Source organism: Girardinichthys multiradiatus, chromosome 12 (assembly GCF_021462225.1).
Source record: "Girardinichthys multiradiatus isolate DD_20200921_A chromosome 12, DD_fGirMul_XY1, whole genome shotgun sequence".
Taxonomy (NCBI): Eukaryota; Metazoa; Chordata; class Actinopteri; order Cyprinodontiformes; family Goodeidae; genus Girardinichthys; species Girardinichthys multiradiatus.
The window spans coordinates 52,312,671-52,334,955 of record NC_061805.1 but is presented as its reverse complement, the minus strand read 5'-3'; the positions used below and the strand labels follow the sequence as shown (position 1 = coordinate 52,334,955).

The following is a 22,285-nucleotide window of genomic DNA, read 5'->3' as shown; positions in this document are numbered from 1 at the left end:
AAAAAGACTATTCTGCTGGTGATGCTGGACCTTATGACAGCTTTTGACACTGTGGGTCATCCAGTCCTCATCACTCATCTGGATCAGCAGGTTGGCCCTCAGGGAGCCCAGCCTGTGTGGTTTAGGTCCTGTTTAATGGACAGAACATTCTCTGTTATGATAGATGACCTGGTCTCCTCTTCCTCGACTCCACTGGCCTCTGGTGTGCCGCAGGGATCCATTTGTTTGATGCCTCCAGTAAATCATGCTTTGTTTCACCCAGCGTAGGTCCTTCTTTTTCCAGCTTTGTCTGTTGTCTAAAGAAAAGCCACTTCTTAGCCACAACGATCTGGAGAAGGCCCCCCATTGCTTTGTTAGTTCTACACTTGATTACTGTAATGCTATATATGTCGGTATCAATCGGTCCATTTCCTGTTCACAACTTGTAAAATATTCTGCTGGTCATTTACTGACTAATTCATGTAAACATGAACATGTCTCTGCACTGGCTTCCAGTTCAGTTCAAGATAGAGTTTAAACTGCTGCCTGTTGGCCTTGCAACGCCCTACCCAGCTGAACTTTAGAAAACCCAGAAAAGCCTTACGGTCTGCTGGTCAACACCTGCTGGAGGTGCTTCCCTCTAGGTGTAAGGAAAGGGGGGACCAGTCGTTTCCAGTAGCCGGCCCACCATCTCTGACCTGTTTTATTCAAGGCTAAACTTAAGACCTATTTATTTAAAAAGGCTTTTGACATATGATTTTTAGTGTTTTAGTTTTCTGGTGTTCTGTATTTATTTGTTTTATTTTGTAAAGCACCTTGGCCAATGCAAGGCATTGTTAGAAGATGCTATATACATGTAGTTTAATTGACTGAAATTAAAAGTCTGGACTATAATCTCATTAAGATGCTGTACAATGAACTGTGCAAATGAGCCGTTTATGCGATAAAACCCTCCAGTGTGCCTTAATTAAAACAATTCTGCAAGCAGATTGGGTCCACAAAAACTCCATGGCATCTGTTGCTGGGGGTAATTACTTTTTCACCTCGGGGCAGGATGGTTTGGATAGGTTCTTTCCTCTAATACATGAAATGATAATTTGAAAACAGCTTTTTACATGTACTAGGGTTGTCTTTGTCTAGTAGTAAGGTTAGTTTGATGATCTGAAACATTTAAGTGGGACAAACAGGCAAAAACAGAACTTCTTTTGAGTGCTGTATGTTCTGCGTCTTTCTCTGTTTTACTGGATGTTTGGTTAACTTGTGTCCGTGTTGTTGAGCCAGTTTGAGACAGCGGACCCTACCCTCCCAGCACAGAGTCAAGCTGCTCTATCACTGGAGGCAGTGGCCTATCACTCCCCAAACCAGCGGTACCTTTACATCAACACGCCAATGTTTGGCTATAGCCTCCAGGTGGGGCAGTACGTCAACATCCAGGTGTACACAGCAGCACCTTCTTACCTGAACATTAGAACCCTCAACTACCTGGTGAGAAGATGGTTGTGCACGTTGCAGTTTCTTCCCGTTTCCATACTTACCGATGGTTTCATTGCTGTTCTCCCACAGGTGCTCTCTAAAGGCAAGGTGGTGTATTTTAAAAGTCAGCAATTTGCCTCTAGCATTGATAATAAACAGAATCTAAACTTCCTGGTGACGACCTCCATGGTGCCATCCATCAGACTGCTGGTCTACTACATCCTGGATGGAGAAGGAACAACCGAGCTGGTGGCTGATTCAGTCTGGATGGACATCAAGGACAAGTGTGTGAACGGACTCCAGGTGCTGCAGTGTGACTCTGAAATTTAAACTGACATGGAGGCTCTGGTTAACATGCATGTTGGAACTGTTTGTCAGGCCAGCATCTCCTTCCAACAAAAACCCTACAAGCCAAAGGAGAACATTGAGCTGGGCATCACAACCAATCAGGGCAGTATGGTGGCTCTGTCGGCTGTAGACTCCGCTGTCTTCACCCTACGACCCAACTATAGGGATCCTGTTTCCACGGTAACCACGAAAACTTTCTCTTTGACCCGAAAATGCTTCTTCTGTTGCTTTGAGCTCTGCTGTCACAGTGCAGGTTGTTTCTACTGCAGCGTGCAGTGCTCTAACAGGATATACTGTGGACCCGCAGGTCCTGCGTCACATCGAGAACAGCGACCTGGGCTGTGGAGGAGGCGGCGGTAAAGACAATGCTGACGTCTTCCGATTGGCTGGCCTCACCTTCATGACCAATGCCAACGCCAACCCCTCATCCAGCAGTATGTTGATCACTTAGTGAGGTAGGCATAAAGAAACCAATGCATCTGATTGTTTAATGATGATCGTTTGTTTAAAACACGTGTTCAGGTGAGCCTTGTACAGCAGCTGTACGTCCAAAGAGAGCTTTGACTGAAGCAGACAAGCAAAACAAAGGTAAGACTCCACCTTCTCACTTTCCTGTTCACAGATTAGTCCTTTTTCTTCTGAACATGTGTATTAAATAAATAAATGTGAACATTTAGTTGAATTATAGCGCTCATGTAAAACAGGGACATATTAAACTGTGTGTGGGGGGTGTGGGCAAGAGGAGCAGGCGAAAACAATCAAATGAAAATATAAAACACTTAAATGACAACATAGCACGGAAAAGATACAAAATCATCCTGCATAATGATGCGACACCCAGAGAGCCTTTCTAGGGTGGGGGAGTGGTGGCCTAGAGAGCAGGGTGTTTGCGTCCTGGAGAAGCCACAAGTACCCTGGTTCAAATCCCACAGCCTGCCACTCTGGGTCCCTGAGCAAGACCCTTAGCTCCTGAATGCTGCCCTATGCTAAGGCATGGATTAAATGCAGAGGACACATTTCATTAAATGTACAATTGCAATGACAAATAAAATAAGGAGCAGGGTATGAGAAAAAGGTTCTGTTGTTTTTTGCACCCATGGAGTTTTTTGGATGAAGATCATATTCAGACCGTGCAGCCTGTCCCCCATACATTTAGATCCTAACAGATGGGTTTATCCGGTTTATCATCAGCACTGTTTGCTTTGTGAGAGAGACACTGAGGCAGGCCAGATAAATGGAACAGCTGTGTTCATGTAGAAAAGTCCAGTAACTATCTTTAAAGCCAGTAATTTAAGAGTCAGAGTAAATGTGTTCTGTCTGTGTCCGTCTCACTCCAGCCAGAACCTACGGCGACATGAAGAAGTGCTGTGAAGAGGGAATGAAGTACATCCCTAAGAGTGTGACCTGCCATCAATATGCCAACCAGAAATTCAGGAAACACAAAATAGCCAACGAAAAATGCAAGACGGCCTTCAGAGAGTGCTGCGAGTACATCCAGCAGAACCTGGACCAGAATGACGGGCTTGTGCTTGGACGCTACAGTGAGTCCAGAATGATTCTGATCTGTTTGTCCATGGTGTGGGCCCACAGTGTCCTCACCTGACTGTAACTCCTGAGTTGATGTGTCTCTCCAGAGCTGGGTGCAGACTTTGATCTGGCTCCATCTTTGGTGAGAAGCTACTTTCCAGAGAGCTGGCTGTGGGAGGTGCTGCGTGCCAGGTAACATATATCAAACACACCTGAGCTACTGTCGGCATGAATTAAATGAGCTTGAATAAGCTCATCAGAGTGTGACTGGGACTCTACCTGTGGGGCCTGGTTGGGCTCAGCCTAAATGAGCAACATGGGTCGCCCTTCTGTGGGCCCACCATCTGCAGGAGGTTGGGTTGGGTGCAAATGGTCATGGGCAACAGCTAAGGGTGGGGGTCTTGACACTCTTATCCTGGTTTAGCGAAGTTAGCTCTTGGGACATGGAATGTTACCTCTCGGCTAGGGAAGGACCCTGAGCTTGTGCATGAGGTTGAGAGGTACCGACTAGATATAGTCGGGCTCACCTCACCGCACAGTGTGGATTCTGGAACCAATTACCTTGAGAAGGGTTGGACTTTATTTCCCTTTGGGGTTGCCAATGGTGAGAGCCGTCGGACTGGTGTGGGGCCTTCTTTAGCCCTCTGGCTAGGAGCCTGTGTGTTGGAGTTTTCCACGTTTCCCATGGATGAGAGGGTAGCTTCCCTGCACCTTCGGGTGTGGGAACAGGCTCTAACTGTTCTTTGTGCCCATGCACACAAATGGCAGCTTGGAGTACTTCTTGGAGCCCTTAGCTGAGGTGCTGGATGGTTCGACGGCTGGGGACTCCATCATCATGCTGGGGGACTTCAATGTCTGCCTGGGTAATGACAGTGTAACCTGTAACCTTATATCGAACATAAGGTTGTCCATAAGTGCATTTCATGCTTGGAGACCCTAGACCTCAGATCGATGATGGATTTTTTTGTCAAGTCATCAGATCTGCGGCTGTATGTTTTGGAAACTCGGGTGAAGAAAGAAGTAGATCTATCAACTGATCAGAGGGTCTCCTATCCGTTGTTGATAACTGCCTCCCTAACCCTAGAGGCGGCTGAGGGGTACCGGCAGGCCAAGCGGACTGCAGCCATAGTTGTCGTTGAGGCAAAGGCTCAGGTGTGGGAGAAGTTTGGTGAGGCCCTGGAAAGAGACTCCGGATTGGCTCTGAGAAGATTCTGGCGAACCATCAGGCGACTGAGGTGGGGGAAGCAGCACTTTACCAACACTGTGTATAGTGGAGGTGTGGTACATTGATGTTGGGTGATGGAAGGAATAGTTCGAAGATTTTCTCAATCCCACCAGCACGTCTTCTGTGGAAGCTTAGTCTAGGGACTTTGTGGTGGCCACAGAACCGGGGCTGAGGTCACCAAGGTAATTTAAAAGCTCCATGGCGGCAGGGCTCCTGGGCGGGACAAGATGCACCTGAGTCTCAAGATATTGCTGGGCTGTCTTAGGTGACACGCCTTTGCAACATTGCGTGGACATAAGTGGTAGTTCCACTGGATTGTCAGACTGGGTTGGTGGTTCCCCTTGTTAAGAAGGGGGGCCAGAGGGTGTGTTTCAGTAATCGAGGAATCATCCTCCTCAGGCTCACTAGTAAGGTCTATTCAGGGGTGCCTGAGAAGAGAGTCTGGTCCGAAATGATATGGGTTCTGTCCTGGCCATTGAACACTGGACCACCTCCTTAAGCTAGGGTCCTCTAGGGGGCAAGAGAGTTTGCCCAACAAGTCTCCATGTGTTTTGTGGACCTGGAAAAGGCATTCAACCGTGTTCTCCGGGATACCCTGTGGGGGGTGTTTTCCTACGAGTATGGGTTTGGAGGTCCATTACTTTTGGCCATTTGGTCTCTATGCATGTGGTGCGAGGGTCTGGTTTGCAGTAAGTTGGACCCCTTCAAGGTGAGGATTTGACTTAGCAAGTCAGTTGTCACTGATTCTGTTAATAACTCTTATGGGAGGAGACCCCGAGGAAGACCCAGCACATGCTGGAGAGATGGTCTCCCAGCTTGCCTGGAAATGCATTGGGGTTCTCCCAGATGAGCTGAGAGAGGGGGCTGTGGAAAGATATTTCTGGGCTTCCTTACTCAACCTGCTGCCCCTAAGACCTGACCTCGCAAGATAATGGACGGACGGACGGACGGACGGATGGATGGATGACACGTCAATATTTTTTGCCCATTCTAACCAACTCATCTAAAAGTCAATTTCTTCAGTTATAAAATTTGAATCAGAGTCAGAATCAGCTTTATTGGCGAAGTTCGGTTTCCAGTGCTCATATCGTACCGGCATTAGCTATAATACGTACACTTTAGATGAAATAAAAATAAGGATAAGGGAGCAGTATATACAGGGGTTGGACAATGAAACTGAAACACCTGGTTTTAGACCACAATAATTTATTAGTATGGTGTAGGGCCTCTTTTTGCGGCCAATACAGCGTCAATTCATCTTGGGAATGACATATACAAATCCTGCACAGTGGTCAGAGGGATTTTAAGCCATTCTTCTTGCAGGATAATGGCCAGGTCACTACGTGATACTGGTGGAGGAAAACGTTTCCTGACTCGCTCCTCCAAAACACCCCAAAGTGGCTCAATAATATTTAGATCTGGTGACTGTGCAGGCCATGGGAGATGTTCAACTTCACTTTCATGTTCATCAAACCAATCTTTCACCAGTCTTGCTGTGTGTATTGGTGCATTGTCATCCTGATACACGGCACCGCCTTCAGGATACAATGTTTGAACCATTGGATGAACATGGTCCTCAAGAATGGTTCGGTAGTCCTTGGCAGTGACCCGCCCATCTAGCACAAGTATTGGGCCAAGGGAATGCCATGATATGGCAGCCCAAACCATCACTGATCCACCCCCATGCTTCACTCTGGGCATGCAACAGTCTGGGTGGTACGCTTCTTTGGGGCTTCTCCACACCGTAACTCTCCCGGATGTGGGGAAAACAGTAAAGGTGGACTCATCAGAGAACAATACATGTTTCACATTGTCCACAGCCCAAGATTTGCGCTCCTTGCACCATTGAAACCGACGTTTGGCATTGGCATGAGTGACCAAAGGTTTGGCTATAGCAGCCCGGCCGTGTATATTGACCCTGTGGAGCTCCCGACGGACAGTTCTGGTGGAAACAGGAGAGTTGAGGTGCGCTTTTAATTCTGCCGTGATTTGGGCAGCCGTGGTTTTATGTTTTTTGGATACAATCCGGGTTAGCACCCGAACATCCCTTTCAGACAGCTTCCACTTGCGTCCACAGTTAATCCTGCTGGATGTGGTTCGTCCTTCTTGGTGGTTTGCTGACATTACCCTGGATACCGTGGCTCTTGATACATCACAAAGACTTGCTGTCTTGGTCACAGATGCGCCAGCAAGACGTGCACCAACAATTTGTCCTCTTTTGAACTCTGGTATGTCACCCATAATGTTGTGTGCATTTCAATATTTTGAGTAAAACTGTGCTCTTAACCTGCTAATTGAACCTTCACACTCTGCTCTTACTGGTGCAATGTGCAATCAATGAAGACTGGCTACCAGGCTGGTCCAATTTAGCCATGAAACCTCCCACACTAAAATGACAGCTGTTTCAGTTTCATTGTCCAACCCCTGTACATGTGTGCATACAGCCCATTTGTTTTAATATAAAGAGAAAGAAAGGCATTTAATGAAATGCGCTTTGTAGAATGGTTGTATTCTGTTATTTAGTCCCATCACAAATTGTATTTTCATTTATTTTGTTGTTCAGACATTGATTTTGTTCCCCTTTTTATTAAAATAAAAATTTAAGTTATTAGGGACATATAGACGGGGTTCACACATACAAGTTTATAGATATAGCAAAAGATGGGCAGACTGATCAGTCCTTCTTCTGGATATGAACTGAAAGGTGATATTTTGGGTTTACTGGTCCACACACTTATAAACCATCACCTTTGGTCATATGATATGGATCATGACTGAAGAAACAAGATATTAGATGTAAGCAGCAGGAATGACGTTTCTCTGTAAGGTGGTCAGAAATTGAGTTAGATGTACCAAGAGGATGCCATGATTGAGTGTGTGATTGACCATTTAAACTGTTGTCTGGACAACATCATTCCCACCAGAACATTCAGGTGCTTCTCCAATAAACAAGCAGTTTTAATCACTTTACAAAAAAAAACATAAAATCTGTGACTTTGCAGCAGTCCCTCCCAAATGAGAATGTAGCAACTGTGTAAAGGAGAACCCCCTTTAATAGATGTGTTGTTCAGGATGAAGAAGCTCACAGGCTTCAAGCAGAAGGAGTATCAGATAGATGGAAGTAAAGCAAATGAACTGAACACATTGAAACTCGAACACAGGTTCAGTTCAGGAACAATCTTGGCATTGTCCTCTCCTGCCCCCAGGCAAACAGACATCCCATCTTTGTTTGTGTCTTCAGGTCAGGCCAGCTGTCTGTCACCAGGCCTCTGCCGGACTCTCTGACAACCTGGGTGGTAAAAGCCATTGAAATGTCTCCGGAGGGTGGTATGTTTCATTTCTTCTTCCATCTCCTGAACTCCACTGTCACCTTCTTTCTTCCACACTCTGTCACCTGTTGTCACTTCAAACCAACCTTCTTGATTCCCTTTGAAGGACTCGGGCCCTCTACAGTTTCTGTAGAATTGACTAAAAGCCTGCAGCCTGAATGAATGAATCTGGTTGTGTTCCCATCAGGAATGTGTGTGGCTGATCCCGTGGAGGTGTCTGTCAATCTGCCGCTCAGTATAGATGTCCCACTGCCCTATCAGGTGGTCCGAGGAGAACAGCTAGAGCTACAGGGCTCTGTATACAACCTGCAGGAAGACACCATCAAAGTTAGTTTAATTACTCATCCCATAAGAAATGCTCAAATGCTTATGATGAGATTAAGTAAAAACTGTTTCTGTTTAATGACCATGGGTGAATTAACACACTTTTAAAATATTTTTCAATTTAAATACAAAATTCAACAAGACAGCTGCAGGAGTACCACAGAGAGCACAGAAACTGCCTACATGGGGAACACAATGTACCATCGCTCTAATTTATAGTATTTTTCAACCCTCAGTACTGTGTGACTCTGACGGCCGGTCCGGCGCTCTGTCTGCTAAAGTCCCAGCCGACCGCAGGGAACGCAGGACAACACACCACGGCCTGCACCTGGAGCCACCTCCCTGCAGGTGGGGTGGGCAAAGTGACCTTTACCCTGCTGGGTCTGGAGCCTGGAGAACACATGCTAACCTTCTCACTGACAACCCCGGCAGCAGTCAAAGATGTTGTGAAGAAGATGCTGCGAGTGGTGGTATGTAAACTATGAGTAAAATATTTAACATGGGATTTGCATAAAGAGGCCACCGATAAATTATCTTTCCCCATCTGACCAGACGGTCTATTAAAGAGGTACCGAAATAGCATTAATCTTACCGCCTATCCTTGCAGGGTTGCAGTGGGGCAAGTGCCTTTCTCCAGCGGTCACAGAGTAATACCTGTCAGGCAAATAAGATCTGAACCAGTTTAGCTTAGAACCAGACAATCTTTTGTATTTTCCAGCCTTCCAGTCATTTTCTGTCAGCTGTAAAAGTAGTTGTTGTTTCATTGAACATTACATCCTCGATGACTGAAAGAATGAGTGCTGAATCTTTAAACTTTAAACTGAATGTTGAAGAAATAGTCAAAAATCAAACTGTCCAATCAGAAATCACAAGGTTTTAATTGTGTCAGTAAGGTCCAGCATCCAAGGATCAGCTGGCAAAGGTGACAGAGAAAAGACCACCTGAACACAGTCGGATCATAAATCACTCTCCTTTTGTTTCCATAGTAAAACAAACCAAACCTTAGTCAAACTTCAAATTTTTTGATTTTGGAGTTTGCTTCTTTAAACAAATTTGCAGTAAAACATAAATGTTTCACTTGTGAACAAATCTGGAAGGTTTGACCTTTGGTCTGGACTCGAGCTGGTTGCTCAGGGTTTCTCTGCGTCATTGAATCAGATAAATCCCACAAACTCAAAGACAGAATCACACCCGTTAACCAATAGAAAACTGAGTGCCAAACGATGGATCATCGAACCCAAGCACTTTCATTAGCATCTTCATCAGTCTTAATTAGTAAAACCAGTCTCTAGTCTTCTTTTGTTGTGTTTGCAGCCTGAAGGACTGAGGCAGGAGGTGAACTCTGGGGGAAGACTTGATCCTCAGGGACTCTACGGTAAGTGGACTCCATCCTGGCTTACCACAGTCCCTCATCACTAATTTCTCAAATCCTCACACTCATCATCTCCAAGGACACCTCACCTGTGTCTATCTGTCTTGAATTGTGATGCAGGTTCAGAAAAACGGACTGTGACACTGAAGAACATCCTGCCAGAAAACATTGTTCCCAACTCTGATGTGGTGAGAGTGCTGACCATCAATGGTGAGATAGGGAACGAAACTGCTGCCTGCCAAAGTTCCTCAAGGCTCTGCAGAAATGGTCTGATTAAAAATATTTGTTCTGGTGAATCAGGTGAGCTTCCAGGCGAAGTAGTATCAGTCCTACTAGACCCAAAAGGCCTCAAACAGCTCCTCAGCCTTCCTCCTGGGTCAGTAATAGCAGAGCTTGAGAGGCTTCTCCCACTCATCCAGGTATACCAGTACCTGGAGACGAAGGGCATCTGGGATGTGCTGGGAGCAGACATTGAGAAGAACTCAGATGAGCTGAAGCAGAAGATCAAAGATGGTGGGGAGCTGCTAAGGAGTCGATACCGATTTAGATTTTAGTTAATGATGGTTTAACTCTCAGTTTTCTCTATCTGTGTCTTCAGGTCAGGTGGCCCTCACGTCTTTCATGAATGGAGACTCCAGCTACAGCATGTGGATGAAGACTGAACCCAGCACCCTGTTCGTGAACCAAAACCCTCAAACTCTCCTAAAGAACTAACAAACTGTAAAATCCATCAGTGTCTTGCAGATCTTGACCAACAAAACAAAACAAATGTGATTAAAGGGGAGCCTGTAAGTGGGGTTTCTATAGAGTAGTCCTGAACAGTCAACATCCTCCCCGCAACAGGCAGCAGTAGGACTGATCACAGTTAGGAGAAATAGGGAGGCTCTTCGATAAAGTCCTGTCCTTAGCCTGTGGAGGCCCAGTTTAGATTTTTTGTGCTGAGATTGGCTGCTCTGTTGAGTTATTCATTTAGGTTTTATTTCATGTCTCTAACCTTAATGTGAAAATTTGATTATGTCTGGAAAGGTGAGAAGCAAAGTGATCGTTGTTAAAACTGGGGTAAAGCTGACCTGAGCAGTTTCTGGTTGTTTGGAAAATAAAATGGTTTTATTTCTGATGGTTCTGGATGGGAAAGCACAGGGTACAACCTGAATACTTTTACTGGAGTCTGAACTAAATCTAACTAAAGAGTAACTTACAAACTTTAGCAGCAGACCAGTCATTCAAATCCTTTACTTTATTCAGCTCTAGTTGGATTTTCCAGTGAAATGTTTGAATGGATTTATCTACAAACTGTTTGCTGGTGGAGACTTTATCTCTGCTGGTTTTGGACTGATTGCTCAACATCCTGTACACCAGTGACATTTTGTCCCTCTGCGCTGTCTGCCAGGGTCACCGCTGAGGTGGTCAGGACTCTGTCTTTGTCCAACTCATTTGTCCCTGTGGACCATCAGTCTCTCTCAAACTCTGTTAGCTGGCTGATCCGCAAAACTCAACAGGACGATGGATCCTTCATTGAAAGATCTAAATCCAAACACAGCAGATTCATGGTCAGTCAGGCTCTGCTAGGGTGATTTCTCATGTAAAACCTCACAGGATCAGGAGAAAGACTGTAAAACCACTGTCTGCCACTGTCTTCTCAGGTGGAAGGGGTTGATAAAGTGGACCAATCGGTTTATGTGACATCCTTAGTGCTGATGGCCTTAAACCGAGCAACGAGCATCAGAAACCCAATCCTACAGCTCCAAGTAAGAACTCACTGGTTTGTAATCCCTTGTAAGACTAACTGAGATGATTGACTCCACAAACATCTGGATCAAGTCTGGGGACGGTCTGGCCACGGACGACGGTTCATTTTTTTGTCTGTTGAACCATTTCTGTGTACATGTGGCCACATGTTTGGATTAATATCCTGCAGTCGGAGCAATGTTTTAATCGTTGCTCCGACTGCAGATATCAACAGGTTAAAGAAAGTAGATATTTTGTTGTAGCTATTTTCTGTCTTATGAAGATCAACACTCATCTGTCTTATCAAAGGGCATGTGTCTTTGGGAGAAATGCTCACTTGTGTCATGTCATGTTTATGCCCCAGGAAAACAGGAAGTTATTTTTTAAAACTTCCTAAACTTACAACATTACTTCAGATTAATTTATTTTAAAAGAGTCAGTTTTACCCAACTCTATTCTCCCATGAATCAACTCTAATTAAAGGTCGGAGTTTTTATTTGAATTGTCATTGTGAGATGCTGCTGCTGCAATAAAAGCTTAATTTATTTCAAAGATTTTTTTCACAGTTTTTCCAGGGTGCTGCTCTGTGAGGAGGGCAATAAAAATCGCCACAAAATTATCTCCTGTCATCTCCTTTTCTTTCCTCCATCTCAGTCCCATGAGAACAGCAAGCGTGCTGCAACAAACTACCTTACCCAGCATGCCATGAATGTGAAGAGCATGTACGTGCGTGCGTTGGCGACCTACGCTCTGACTCTTCAGGACCCGGACAGCTTGGAGGTGACGGAGCTGATCTACTACCTGGAGCAACAGGCTCGACAGAAAGGTGATGTTAAAATGAACCAATCATTTTTTAAATGATAAATGAAAACTGAATAAATCTCCATTTATTTTAGTTTGAATATTTTTCTTTTCTGATTTTTATTGTCTAATAAAACATCTGTTCTCATAGGCTGTTTTTATGTTGGCATGACACCATCTGTGTAAGGCAAACGTCCAGGAATATACAGAACATCTACATGCACTGCTTTGAGCACACAGACTGGGGAGTGTTTAAAGGGGGCGTTGACCCGGAGAAACACACATCATCAGTGCTGTCCTACCCACAAAAACAACCAGGGTCTTCCTAACTAGAAACTATGGGCAGACGACACAGTGTGGAGCCTGCTAAGAGCTCTGGACGCAGCTTACAGATCAGGTGACCAACTGTCCTGCAGCAGGACCTGGAGAAAACTGAGAAAGGGCATCCAGCAGGTTAGGCAAGGGTACAAGCAGGGCACCGAGGAGCAATTCAACAACGACAACCCACGCAGTCTGTGGAGAGGCATCAGATCCACCACAGCTTATAAGCAGAGTGACCAGCAGCTCAGCCATGCTCTCCTTGATACATTAAACAGCTTCTTTGCACCCACCTCAGCCGGAGGTGCAGCACCAAACTCCCGTCCAGCAAATGCTCCAAGTGACCTCCATTATGAGGAAGATCACATCAACAAGGCTGCAGATCCAGACATGGTGTCACGTTGGACGCTAAAATCATGTGCTGACCAACTTGCAGGAGTTTTTCTGGACATCTTCAACCTCTCCCTGCAGCTCTCCATGGTCTCTGCCTGACTGAAGTCCTCCACTATTATGTCTATGCCCAAAAAAATCAACCATCACCAGCCTTAATGATTACCATCCTGTTGCTCTGACCCCGGTCATCATGAAGGGCTTTGAAAGGATCTTCCTGAAGAACATGAAGGATACTATCCCTGCTGGCCTGGACAGCCTGCAGTTCACCTACAGGGAGAATCTCTCCACAGAGGACGCTCACATGGCTCTGACTTACCTGCAGCACCCTAACACCTATGTTAGAATGCCTTTTGTGAACTTCAGCTCAGCCTTTAACACCGTCCTTCCTGACATGCTGCCCATGAAGCTCCACAACCTTGGTTTACTTATTCACTGAACCTCAATACAGGCACGCCGCAGGGTTGTGTTCTCAGCCCTGCCCTCTTCACCCTATTCACACACGACTGCTCTGCTATTCACAAAACCAACATGGTTGTGCAGTTTGCAGACGTCACCACTGTGGTGGGTCTCATATCTAATAATGATGAAACCCACTAGAGACAGGAGGTCCACAACCTAACCCAGTGATGCTCCAGGAACATCCTCACCCTGAACACCAGCAGGACCAAAGAGGTCATAGTGGATTACAGGAGGTCCAGGAGGACTGAACAAGCTTCTCTCTGCATACAGGTGGAGGTGGTGGAGCGTGTGGACAGCATTAAGTTCCTGAGCTTTCACATCTTATCTGACCTCTCCTGGACTGAGAAGGCCCAACAATGGCTCTAATTTCTCAGGAAGCTAAAACGGACTGGACCCTCTACTCCGCTGCTCAGAAACTTTTACAGAACCACAACTGAAAGCATCGTGTGCCTCAGCGTGACAGTGAGGTATAGGAGCTGCACGACACAGGAGAGAAAGGACTTAGCACGGATGGTGAGGACAGCACAGGGGATTGTGGGATGTCGTCTACTGGATCGGGACTCGATTTATGCAGCACGAGTCCAGAAAAGAGCCAGAAACATTACTAGAGACCACATCCACCTGGGAAATGCACTGTTTGTCCCACTTCTGTTAGTAAAATGATTCAGGAACATCACAGCAAGAACAAATAGACTCAGAAACTGTTTCGTTCCCAAAGCAGTGAAGGCCGTTGTCCCTCTGCAGGCAGACACTAAACGTCTCTGCTGACAATCAAACAAACCAGCAGTTCATCTCAGACTGATTCAGCACAAGCTGCACTTTATGTAAATACCAAATACTTCATTGCCACAATGTAGTATATGGTATTTAGTATTGCTAAATTCCATGTACACACAGGCGTTGGACAATAAAACTGAAACACCTGGTTTTAGACCACAATAATTTATTAGTATGGTGTAGGGCCTCCTTTTGCGGCCAATACAGCGTCAATTCGTCTTGGGAATGACATATACAAGTCCTGCACAGTGGTCAGAGGGATTTTAAGCCATTCTTCTTGCAGGATAGTGGCCAGGTCACTACGTGATACTGGTGGAGGAAAACGTTTCCTGACTCGCTCCTCCAAAACACCCCAAAGTGGCTCAATAATATTTAGATCTGGTGACTGTGCAGGCCATGGGAGATGTTCAACTTCACTTTCATGTTCATCAAACCAATCTTTCACCAGTCTTGCTGTGTGTATTGGTGCATTGTCTTCCTGATACACGGCACCACCTTCAGGATACAATGTTTGAACCATTGGATGAACATGGTCCTCAAGAATGATTCGGTAGTCCTTGGCAGTGACGCGCCCATCTAGCACAAGTATTGGGCCAAGGGAATGCCATGATATGGCAGCCCAAACCATCACTGATCCACCCCCATGCTTCACTCTGGGCATGCAACAGTCTGGGTGGTACGCTTCTTTGGGGCTTCTCCACACCGTAACTCTCCTGGATGTGGAGAAAACAGTAAAGGTGGACTCATCAGAGAACAATACATGTTTCACATTGTCCACAGCCCAAGATTTTCACTCCTTGCACCATTGAAACCGACGTTTGGCATTGGCATGAGTGACCAAAGGTTTGGCTATAGCAGCCCGGCCGTGTATATTGACCCTGTGGAGCTCCCGACGGACAGTTCTGGTGGAAACAGGAGAGTTGAGGTGCACATTTAATTCTGCCGTGATTTGGGCAGCCGTGGTTTTATGTTTTTTGGATACAATCCGGGTTAGCACCCGAACATCCCTTTCAGACAGCTTCCTCTTGCGTCCACAGTTAATTCTGTTGGATGTGGTTCGTCCTTCTTGGTGGTATGCTGACATTACCCTGGATACCGTGGCTCTTGATACATCACAAAGACTTGCTGTCTTGGTCACAGATGCGCCAGCAAGACGTGCACCAACAATTTGTCCTCTTTTGAACTCTGGTATGTCACCCATAATGTTGTGTGCATTTCAATATTTTGAGCAAAACTGTGCTCTTACCCTGCTAATTGAACCTTCACACTCTGCTCTTACTGGTGCAATGGGCAATCAATGAAGACTGGCTACCAGGCTGGTCCAATTTAGCCATGAAACCTCCCACACTAAAATGACAGGTGTTTCACTTTCATTGTCCAACCCCTGTATGTTCTCTACTTCTAGAAGTGTTTTTAAATTAACCTACATGTGTATTTTTTGAGCCGGGTCTCAGCTAAATTTCATTATGGTGACATAATGACAATAAAGAATCTTGAATCTTGAACATGGTGTCCTCAGAACGGAAGGATTTAAACTGGTGGTTATATGTGTGTCCAGGTAACCCAGTTGTGCTCCGGTACTGGCAGGAGTCCAGCGTGACAGCTGATTGGGTGAAGCCTGATAAATCCAGTGGTCAGACAGTGGAGACAACAGCGTATGTCTTGCTGACTATGCTGCTCAAGGTGCGTCTTTGTCTTCATAACTCTGTTCAAACCTTTTAAATTTAAAGTTTTTGGATACTTCCTGTAGAGGGCAGTATTTCAAGAGAGGTCCACCTTTAGAACATGGGGTGAACCGCCAATAGAAGTAACAAACCTCCTTCTGTAACCCGACCATAACATACGTCTGAATACTCTGAACATGCACAAACATTAAAATACGATAGTTTATCTTATCAGTAGGAGTTATCTTTTGGTTTTACACATGGGTGGCACTGATGATGAAGTTAATTGGTGATCTTCAAAACCAGAGTCTAAACAGCAAAATTAGAAACTTTCTCTTTTATAGGAGCAGAAAAAATATACATCATTATGGGGAAATAACATTTCAGCTGTGTGTAACTATTCCATGCACAAACAGTGAAAAGTAGACAGGTAATGAAAATAAATAAATTAAATTAAGGCGGTAGATCAAGTTATCAAAAGCAGTTTGACAGTTTCTTTGCTTCAATGATTTAAGAAACAGGAAATCCCCAGCAGACTTTAAATGGAAATCTTGTTGTGGATCTATAGTAAAAACAGTAAAAACAGCTGATTGCTGTAGTGGAGGTCATATGTTTCTGCTGGAGGTTCTCCACATGTTCTGTGGATAGATGCACTTTAATATTTCTGTAGTCCCTGTCTCTGCCTGTAGAGGGTAGCATTTCTGCAGTTGTTGTCTCAGCCTCTAGAGGACACTGCTACTTCAGTAATAATGATTGAATAATTTAAACTGGACTGGTTTCTTGATCTCTGTTTAAGGGGCGGATCCATTATGCCAACCCCATCATGACCTGGCTGACTCAGGATCAGCACTATGGAGAAGGTCTCTATTCCATCAAGGTAAACTTGATCTCATTCTTTCCAAACTGCAAACTTTCCTTTGAATGGTCGTGTCAGACTGAAAAACAGACTAAATGTCTTGGTTCTTCCGACGAGCACACACAGATTCATACACAGAATTCAATTTCATCGTCTTCTTCTCTGGTGGTTTGATGCCAGGACGTAGTGTTGACTCTGGAGGCCATTACAGAGTACAGCAGGATAGTCCCTCGCGCCACGCTCAACCAGGACATCAACATCCGCTACACCAGGAAAGGAGCCCTGGAGCGAGTCCAGCTGAGCCTAAGCCGACCTGTGGCCACGCCCATCCAGGTAAAACAGAAGCAACTTCAGGACAGATGGGTCAGCACCTTCAACAAGGTCCCTGACTTTATTTCTTCTTCTGTTTCTGACAAAGATATCAAAGAGTGATGACATCATCGTATCCACAGGTTATGGGAGGGGTGTGTCCAGCGTTAAGGTGGGTGGGGCTTTTAGTGGTTAACTTACTGGTGAAATGTCCTCCCAGTAACAGTCCTTTCTATGTTTCTAGCTAAAGACGGTTTACTATCAGACTACCGCGTCCACGCAGACCAGATGTAACTTTGATCTCACCATCGAGATTGTCGGACCTGACGTCTCCAGCAGTATGTCTTTCTGCTGGATTTGAAGAAACACTTCACTTTGATCATTTCTGCTCCTTCACCTCCTGATCTTCCTTTCCTCCTCAGATTCAACCAAGCAGGCTCCTCATCTGGTCGCCTGTGTGAAGTAAGACACTAGAATCTCCACCAGTCGTCTCAGATCCTGCAGGAGATTTGTTGTGGATGCTGTGAACTTTGTGTTTCAGGTACAAACCTCCTCCAAACGAGATGTATACAGAGTCCACTCTGACTGTGATGAAGATCCAGCTGCCCACAGGTGTGGAACCTTACCTGGAGGACCTGAGACAGGTAAATCCAGCTGCAATAGAATCAGAACATCCTTTATTGTCATTGTCATATTCCAATGTAATTGAGAAAACAGCTATCTGGTCTGTGCATGAGCAATAAATAATTTATGTAAAAACTATTTATTATTTATTTATTGCTAAACAGATACAATAAAAACATGTACACACATTCATACTGACTGCGCACTTCCCAAAATGTTTCAGTCATTGCTTCAGGTGAAAAACTTTTATAAATCAAAGAAAACACAGAGCCAAATCTGGAATAGTGGAAGGAATATGTATGTTCTTTGTTTAAATAAGTTAATGAATTGATAGCTAAAACACCATGAACTTGAATGAACAAAAAAGCAGCATTAAACTTCAAATAAATTATCTTCAAAATTTATCAAGTCCTTCATAACCATAGTCTTGTTTTTCACAGAAACGTTGTAAAATTTGCTGAGAAGAAATACTCTCATTATTTCACGATGCCGTAAATAAACTCTCAACAAACTGGTAAAACATCATGTTTTCAATAAGACGATAAGCAACAAACAGTTTACCGTAAACATTTCTCTAACAGCTGTTCTAAGCCTGGCAAGCATAGCAAGATTTCGTGATCAGACATGTTTGGACCACACCCTACCAAGCAATGAGCTCTGGGGTTGCATCCTAGAAGCAACAATATCCAGAATGAAAAGCTTCCTTACCAGCTGTCTCTCTGGTACTTGTAAATGTGTCTCAGTTTGCACAGATTCACACGTTAAGTTAAGGCATCTTAGACTTCTTCCCCAATACTCAATGTTGTGCATCATCTTTATAGTCCCCATGCCATCAGTGCCATCACAGAATGGTTCCTACCCTCCTGCTTCATATCTTGACTTGACATCGGATGTGTTGAGTTTAGCTGTTGGATAGAAACTATTGGTCCTTACTTTAATTGATCTGTAGCATCTGCTTGATGGTACCAGATCATTCAGACCCAGGTGAGAAGTGTCTTTTATGATGTTCTGGGGTCTCATCTATAAATGTGGCGTACACACAAAACGGGGCCTGAACGTCAATTCCATGCAAAGGTTGTGATCTCTAAAAACAAACCTGATGGGAGAATGTGTGGTCCCCCACATGACCTTTGACCAATGGGTACGCTTGTTTTGGAGACAGGAGAAACTGGTGAAGCAGATGGAGAGGTGGGAACTTGAAGCCACACTGCATCATGATTCCTCTCAGACATTCAGTTTCACTCCATATTGAACTTTAATCACAGATCATGTCATTATAAATATTCAGAACCACCATGTTATTTTTGCTGGCGCTGGTGAGCCAGAACTTAACATCAGGACCTACACTCACCAGCCACTTTATTAAGTACACCTGTCTGACTGCTCTTCGATGCTAATTTCTAATCAGCCAATCACATGGCAGCAACTCAATGCATTTAGGCATGTAGACATGGTCAAGACGATCTGCTGCAGTTCAAACCGAGCATCAGAACGGGGAAGAAAGGTGATTTAAGTGACTTTGAACGTAGCATGGTTGTTGGTGCCAGACAGGCTGGTCTGAGTATTTCAGAAACTGCTGATCTACTGGGATTTTAACGCACAACCATCTCTAGGGTTTACAGAGAATGGTCTGAAAAAGAGAAAATATCCAGTGAGCAGCAGTTCTGTGGGTGAAAATGCCTTGTTGATGTCAGAGGTCAGAGGAGAATGGCCAGACTGGTTCCAGCTGATAGAAAGGCAACAATAACTCAAATAACCACTCGCTACAACCAAGGCATGCAGAAGAGCATCTCTGAACACACAACACGTCGAACCTTGAGGCGGATGGGCTACAGCAGCAGAAGACCACACTGAGGCTACAATTCGCACAGACTCACCAAAACTGGACCATAGAAGACTGGAAAAACGTTGCCTGGTCTGATGAGTCTCGATTTCTGCGGCGACATTCGGATGGTCGGGTCAGAATTTGAAAGCATGGATCCATCCTGCCTTGTATCAACGGTTCAGGCTGGTGGTGGTGGTGTAATGGTATGGGGGATATTTTCTTGGCACACTTTGGGCCCCTTAGTACCAACTGAGCATCGTGTCAACGCCACAGCCTACCTGAGTATTGTTGCTGACCAGGTTCATCCCTTTATGACCACAGTGTACCCATCTTCTGATGGTCACTTCCAGCAGGATAACCCACCATGTCATAAAGCACGAATCATCTCAGACTGGTTTCTTGAACATGACAATGAGTTCACTGGACTCAAATGACCTCCACAGTCACCAGATATCAATCCAATAGAGCATCTTTGGGATGTGGTGGAACTGGAGATTCTCATCATGGATGACAACAGATGACATACACATAAAGTTTCCCACTAAACAGAGTAATATACTCTTGTACTTTAGGTGACTCCGTTCTAAATGCCTTTTAAATGTTAAACCTATGATTAGGTCTTAAGGATATTATTTTCTCAACATAGATTATTGTTTTCGTTTAAGTTCAAGTTGCTACTGTTGGTTTATTTTCATTTACAGTTTTATCTTTTAATTGTTTTTGAGGTAACTGTGGTATTTGAAAGTTAAGTTATAAAATAACAAAATTAACTATATCTGGTTTCAAGTTCAGCTCAACAGAAATATTCATGCCTCCAACAGCATCATAACAGCATTAAATGTGGTTTGGACAAAAAAGCAACAAAAGGTACAAAACAAAAAATTACTCAGCAAAAGACTGAATAAACTTGTGTGTGAAATTGAATGTCTGAATCCCCTCGATGATCCTGAAGGGTTGGACCCGTGTCTCATGCAGAGCATGGGTAAACCATCCCTGTTCTGGTGGAAGAGCAAGACCCAGCAGAGGCGCATAGCTCCTCATTTCTGCCAGTCTGCCCCAGGGCAGCTGTGGCTAAAATGTAGTTCACCACTGTCAGTGTGTGGATGGGTGGATGAATGGGTGGATGACTGAATGTAGTGTGAAGGTCTCTGGGGACTTGATAAAGCACTATACAAGTACAGGCCATTTACCATTCATGTTGACCTTTTCTTTATGCTCCTGTGAAGTTCAGTGATGAAGACGAGTCCGTCATCTCCCACTATGAGCTCCAAGGAGACACCGTCATCATCCAGATGACGTCTGTGAGTATTAATCTGGGTCCAGTTTGTTCCATATCCAACATGTAGCTGAGTCGGGTTGGCCCATTCCACTGCTTCAGTTTATTAGTCATTCAGTTCTGCTCGGCTCTTTAAACAACATGCGCCAGAAGGTTGATTTATGTTTCCATCTGCTGGAAATTTAGGTTCCCTCAGACATCTTTCTGTGTGTTGGATTCCGGGTCAGAACCAGGTTCAGAGTGCTTGGCGCTGCAGAGTCTCTGTTAACTGTCACAGAACCTCAGGACAAAGGTGAGACTCAGAGACTGCAGTGAATGCTGGGATACCTAGTCTTATGATTTTATCTGAATCGTTTGTTTTAAGAGCCTCATTGTAGACATTATTGTCAAAGATTTGCTTTGTTTTTAGCTGAGGCTTTAAATCCTTTGGACTTATTAAACTGGGTTATTCTGATCTGTCACCCAACTCTAATAACCAGAACCAGAACCTGTCAGCATCCACTGCTTGGAGCTCAAACTCCCCAGATGCTCAATGTAAATGTGATTCTATATTTTCAGAGGCTTGTTACCAATAGTTTTTATAGAGTATTCCATTTATTCGCTGTTGGATAGTTGTGTGTGGGCCCCAGTTGAATTCTGCTCAGTCTGGATGGCAACTGAATTTAATTTGACTCACTTCAACCCATCATAAAGCCCTATATGTAGGCTTAAACTGGGTTCCAGTTTTCTCCTAAAGTTCTCCTGCATCAAACCCAGTTAATTTGGAGCCATCATGTAACCTGAGGGCAATCACCCCTGGGGCCCATTTCTTGGCCCATTTCCGACTCAAATGGGGCCCATATGCAAATTTTATGGAATGTTTTTCTTGCATATGATCAGATTTCCAAGTTCGACAGACTTTTGCGGTAGTGACGATGATTTAATGTGGGTATAGTCAGTTAACATGAAAAGTGTGACTGTTCTCCAGGAAGCCTGTGCACCAAACAGTTCTCTGGTCAGCACCAGCAGTTGCAGCACCTCTGCCTGGGTGAACAGTGTCAGTGCATGACAGGTAACACCATGTTTCAGCTGTGATTGGCTGGTCCCAGCAGCAGGTGACTTCATTTAGCTCCTTGTTGTGTATGAACTGTTCCTCTACTTATTCATGTGTTGCTGTGCAGCTGCATGTGCGTCCTACAGAGGAACTGTAGACTCCACCCTGAAAGCAGACAAACGCACAGAGGAAACCTGCCAGCCTCACATCAAATATGGTGAGAAGAATGTTTGAACTCTGGAAGCCTTCTTACTGCTTATTGGTTACGTCTTGACTGCAACATTATCAGCAAGGTGAAATGAGTTGTATTCACTTCCTTATGTTACATTATTTTGTTCTGGATCCGGTGTGGCTGAACACTGGTAAAAAGCCTTTAAATAAATCGCTCCAGCTGCTATTTTGCTGTTATGTTGCATTGCAATTAGAAATGTTCAGGGTTTTTTATCTCACACATTCAATAAACATGCATTTGAACTTATATCATTCACTCCAAGCCATAAATGAAGTTCTGGTTCTGTGGCTTTAGCAGTCACATTCTGGGTTCAGTCCCTGTGTGTTGGATCACTGTGTCACCAGATCCAACTTTGTACTGGTGAGGTTGAAACAGCACAGGAAACCGCATTGAAACGTTCCACACAGCTGAGC

The 22,285-nt window shown here is 44.6% G+C and overlaps 1 protein-coding gene across 2 annotated transcripts in view; it reads left to right on the top strand.

The window, feature by feature from the left end:
- Window positions 1–22,285, top strand: part of c5 (complement component 5) — a 37,584-nt gene that overhangs the window by 13,455 nt on the left and 1,844 nt on the right. For both annotated transcript variants that reach the window (XM_047382283.1, XM_047382284.1), the window contains exons 12-39: window positions 1,261–1,464; window positions 1,543–1,755; window positions 1,831–1,980; window positions 2,108–2,234; window positions 2,323–2,388; window positions 3,138–3,341; window positions 3,435–3,519; window positions 7,794–7,879; window positions 8,069–8,208; window positions 8,442–8,675; window positions 9,520–9,580; window positions 9,698–9,787; window positions 9,878–10,090; window positions 10,176–10,251; window positions 10,968–11,127; window positions 11,221–11,325; window positions 11,960–12,131; window positions 15,612–15,736; window positions 16,514–16,594; window positions 16,754–16,906; window positions 16,992–17,054; window positions 17,127–17,220; window positions 17,305–17,344; window positions 17,424–17,526; window positions 20,558–20,632; window positions 20,794–20,899; window positions 21,575–21,658; window positions 21,768–21,857. In XM_047382283.1, coding sequence (XP_047238239.1) covers window positions 1,261–1,464; window positions 1,543–1,755; window positions 1,831–1,980; window positions 2,108–2,234; window positions 2,323–2,388; window positions 3,138–3,341; window positions 3,435–3,519; window positions 7,794–7,879; window positions 8,069–8,208; window positions 8,442–8,675; window positions 9,520–9,580; window positions 9,698–9,787; window positions 9,878–10,090; window positions 10,176–10,251; window positions 10,968–11,127; window positions 11,221–11,325; window positions 11,960–12,131; window positions 15,612–15,736; window positions 16,514–16,594; window positions 16,754–16,906; window positions 16,992–17,054; window positions 17,127–17,220; window positions 17,305–17,344; window positions 17,424–17,526; window positions 20,558–20,632; window positions 20,794–20,899; window positions 21,575–21,658; window positions 21,768–21,857 — 3,400 coding nt within the window. The remainder of the gene's footprint in view (window positions 1–1,260; window positions 1,465–1,542; window positions 1,756–1,830; window positions 1,981–2,107; window positions 2,235–2,322; window positions 2,389–3,137; window positions 3,342–3,434; window positions 3,520–7,793; window positions 7,880–8,068; window positions 8,209–8,441; window positions 8,676–9,519; window positions 9,581–9,697; window positions 9,788–9,877; window positions 10,091–10,175; window positions 10,252–10,967; window positions 11,128–11,220; window positions 11,326–11,959; window positions 12,132–15,611; window positions 15,737–16,513; window positions 16,595–16,753; window positions 16,907–16,991; window positions 17,055–17,126; window positions 17,221–17,304; window positions 17,345–17,423; window positions 17,527–20,557; window positions 20,633–20,793; window positions 20,900–21,574; window positions 21,659–21,767; window positions 21,858–22,285) is intronic.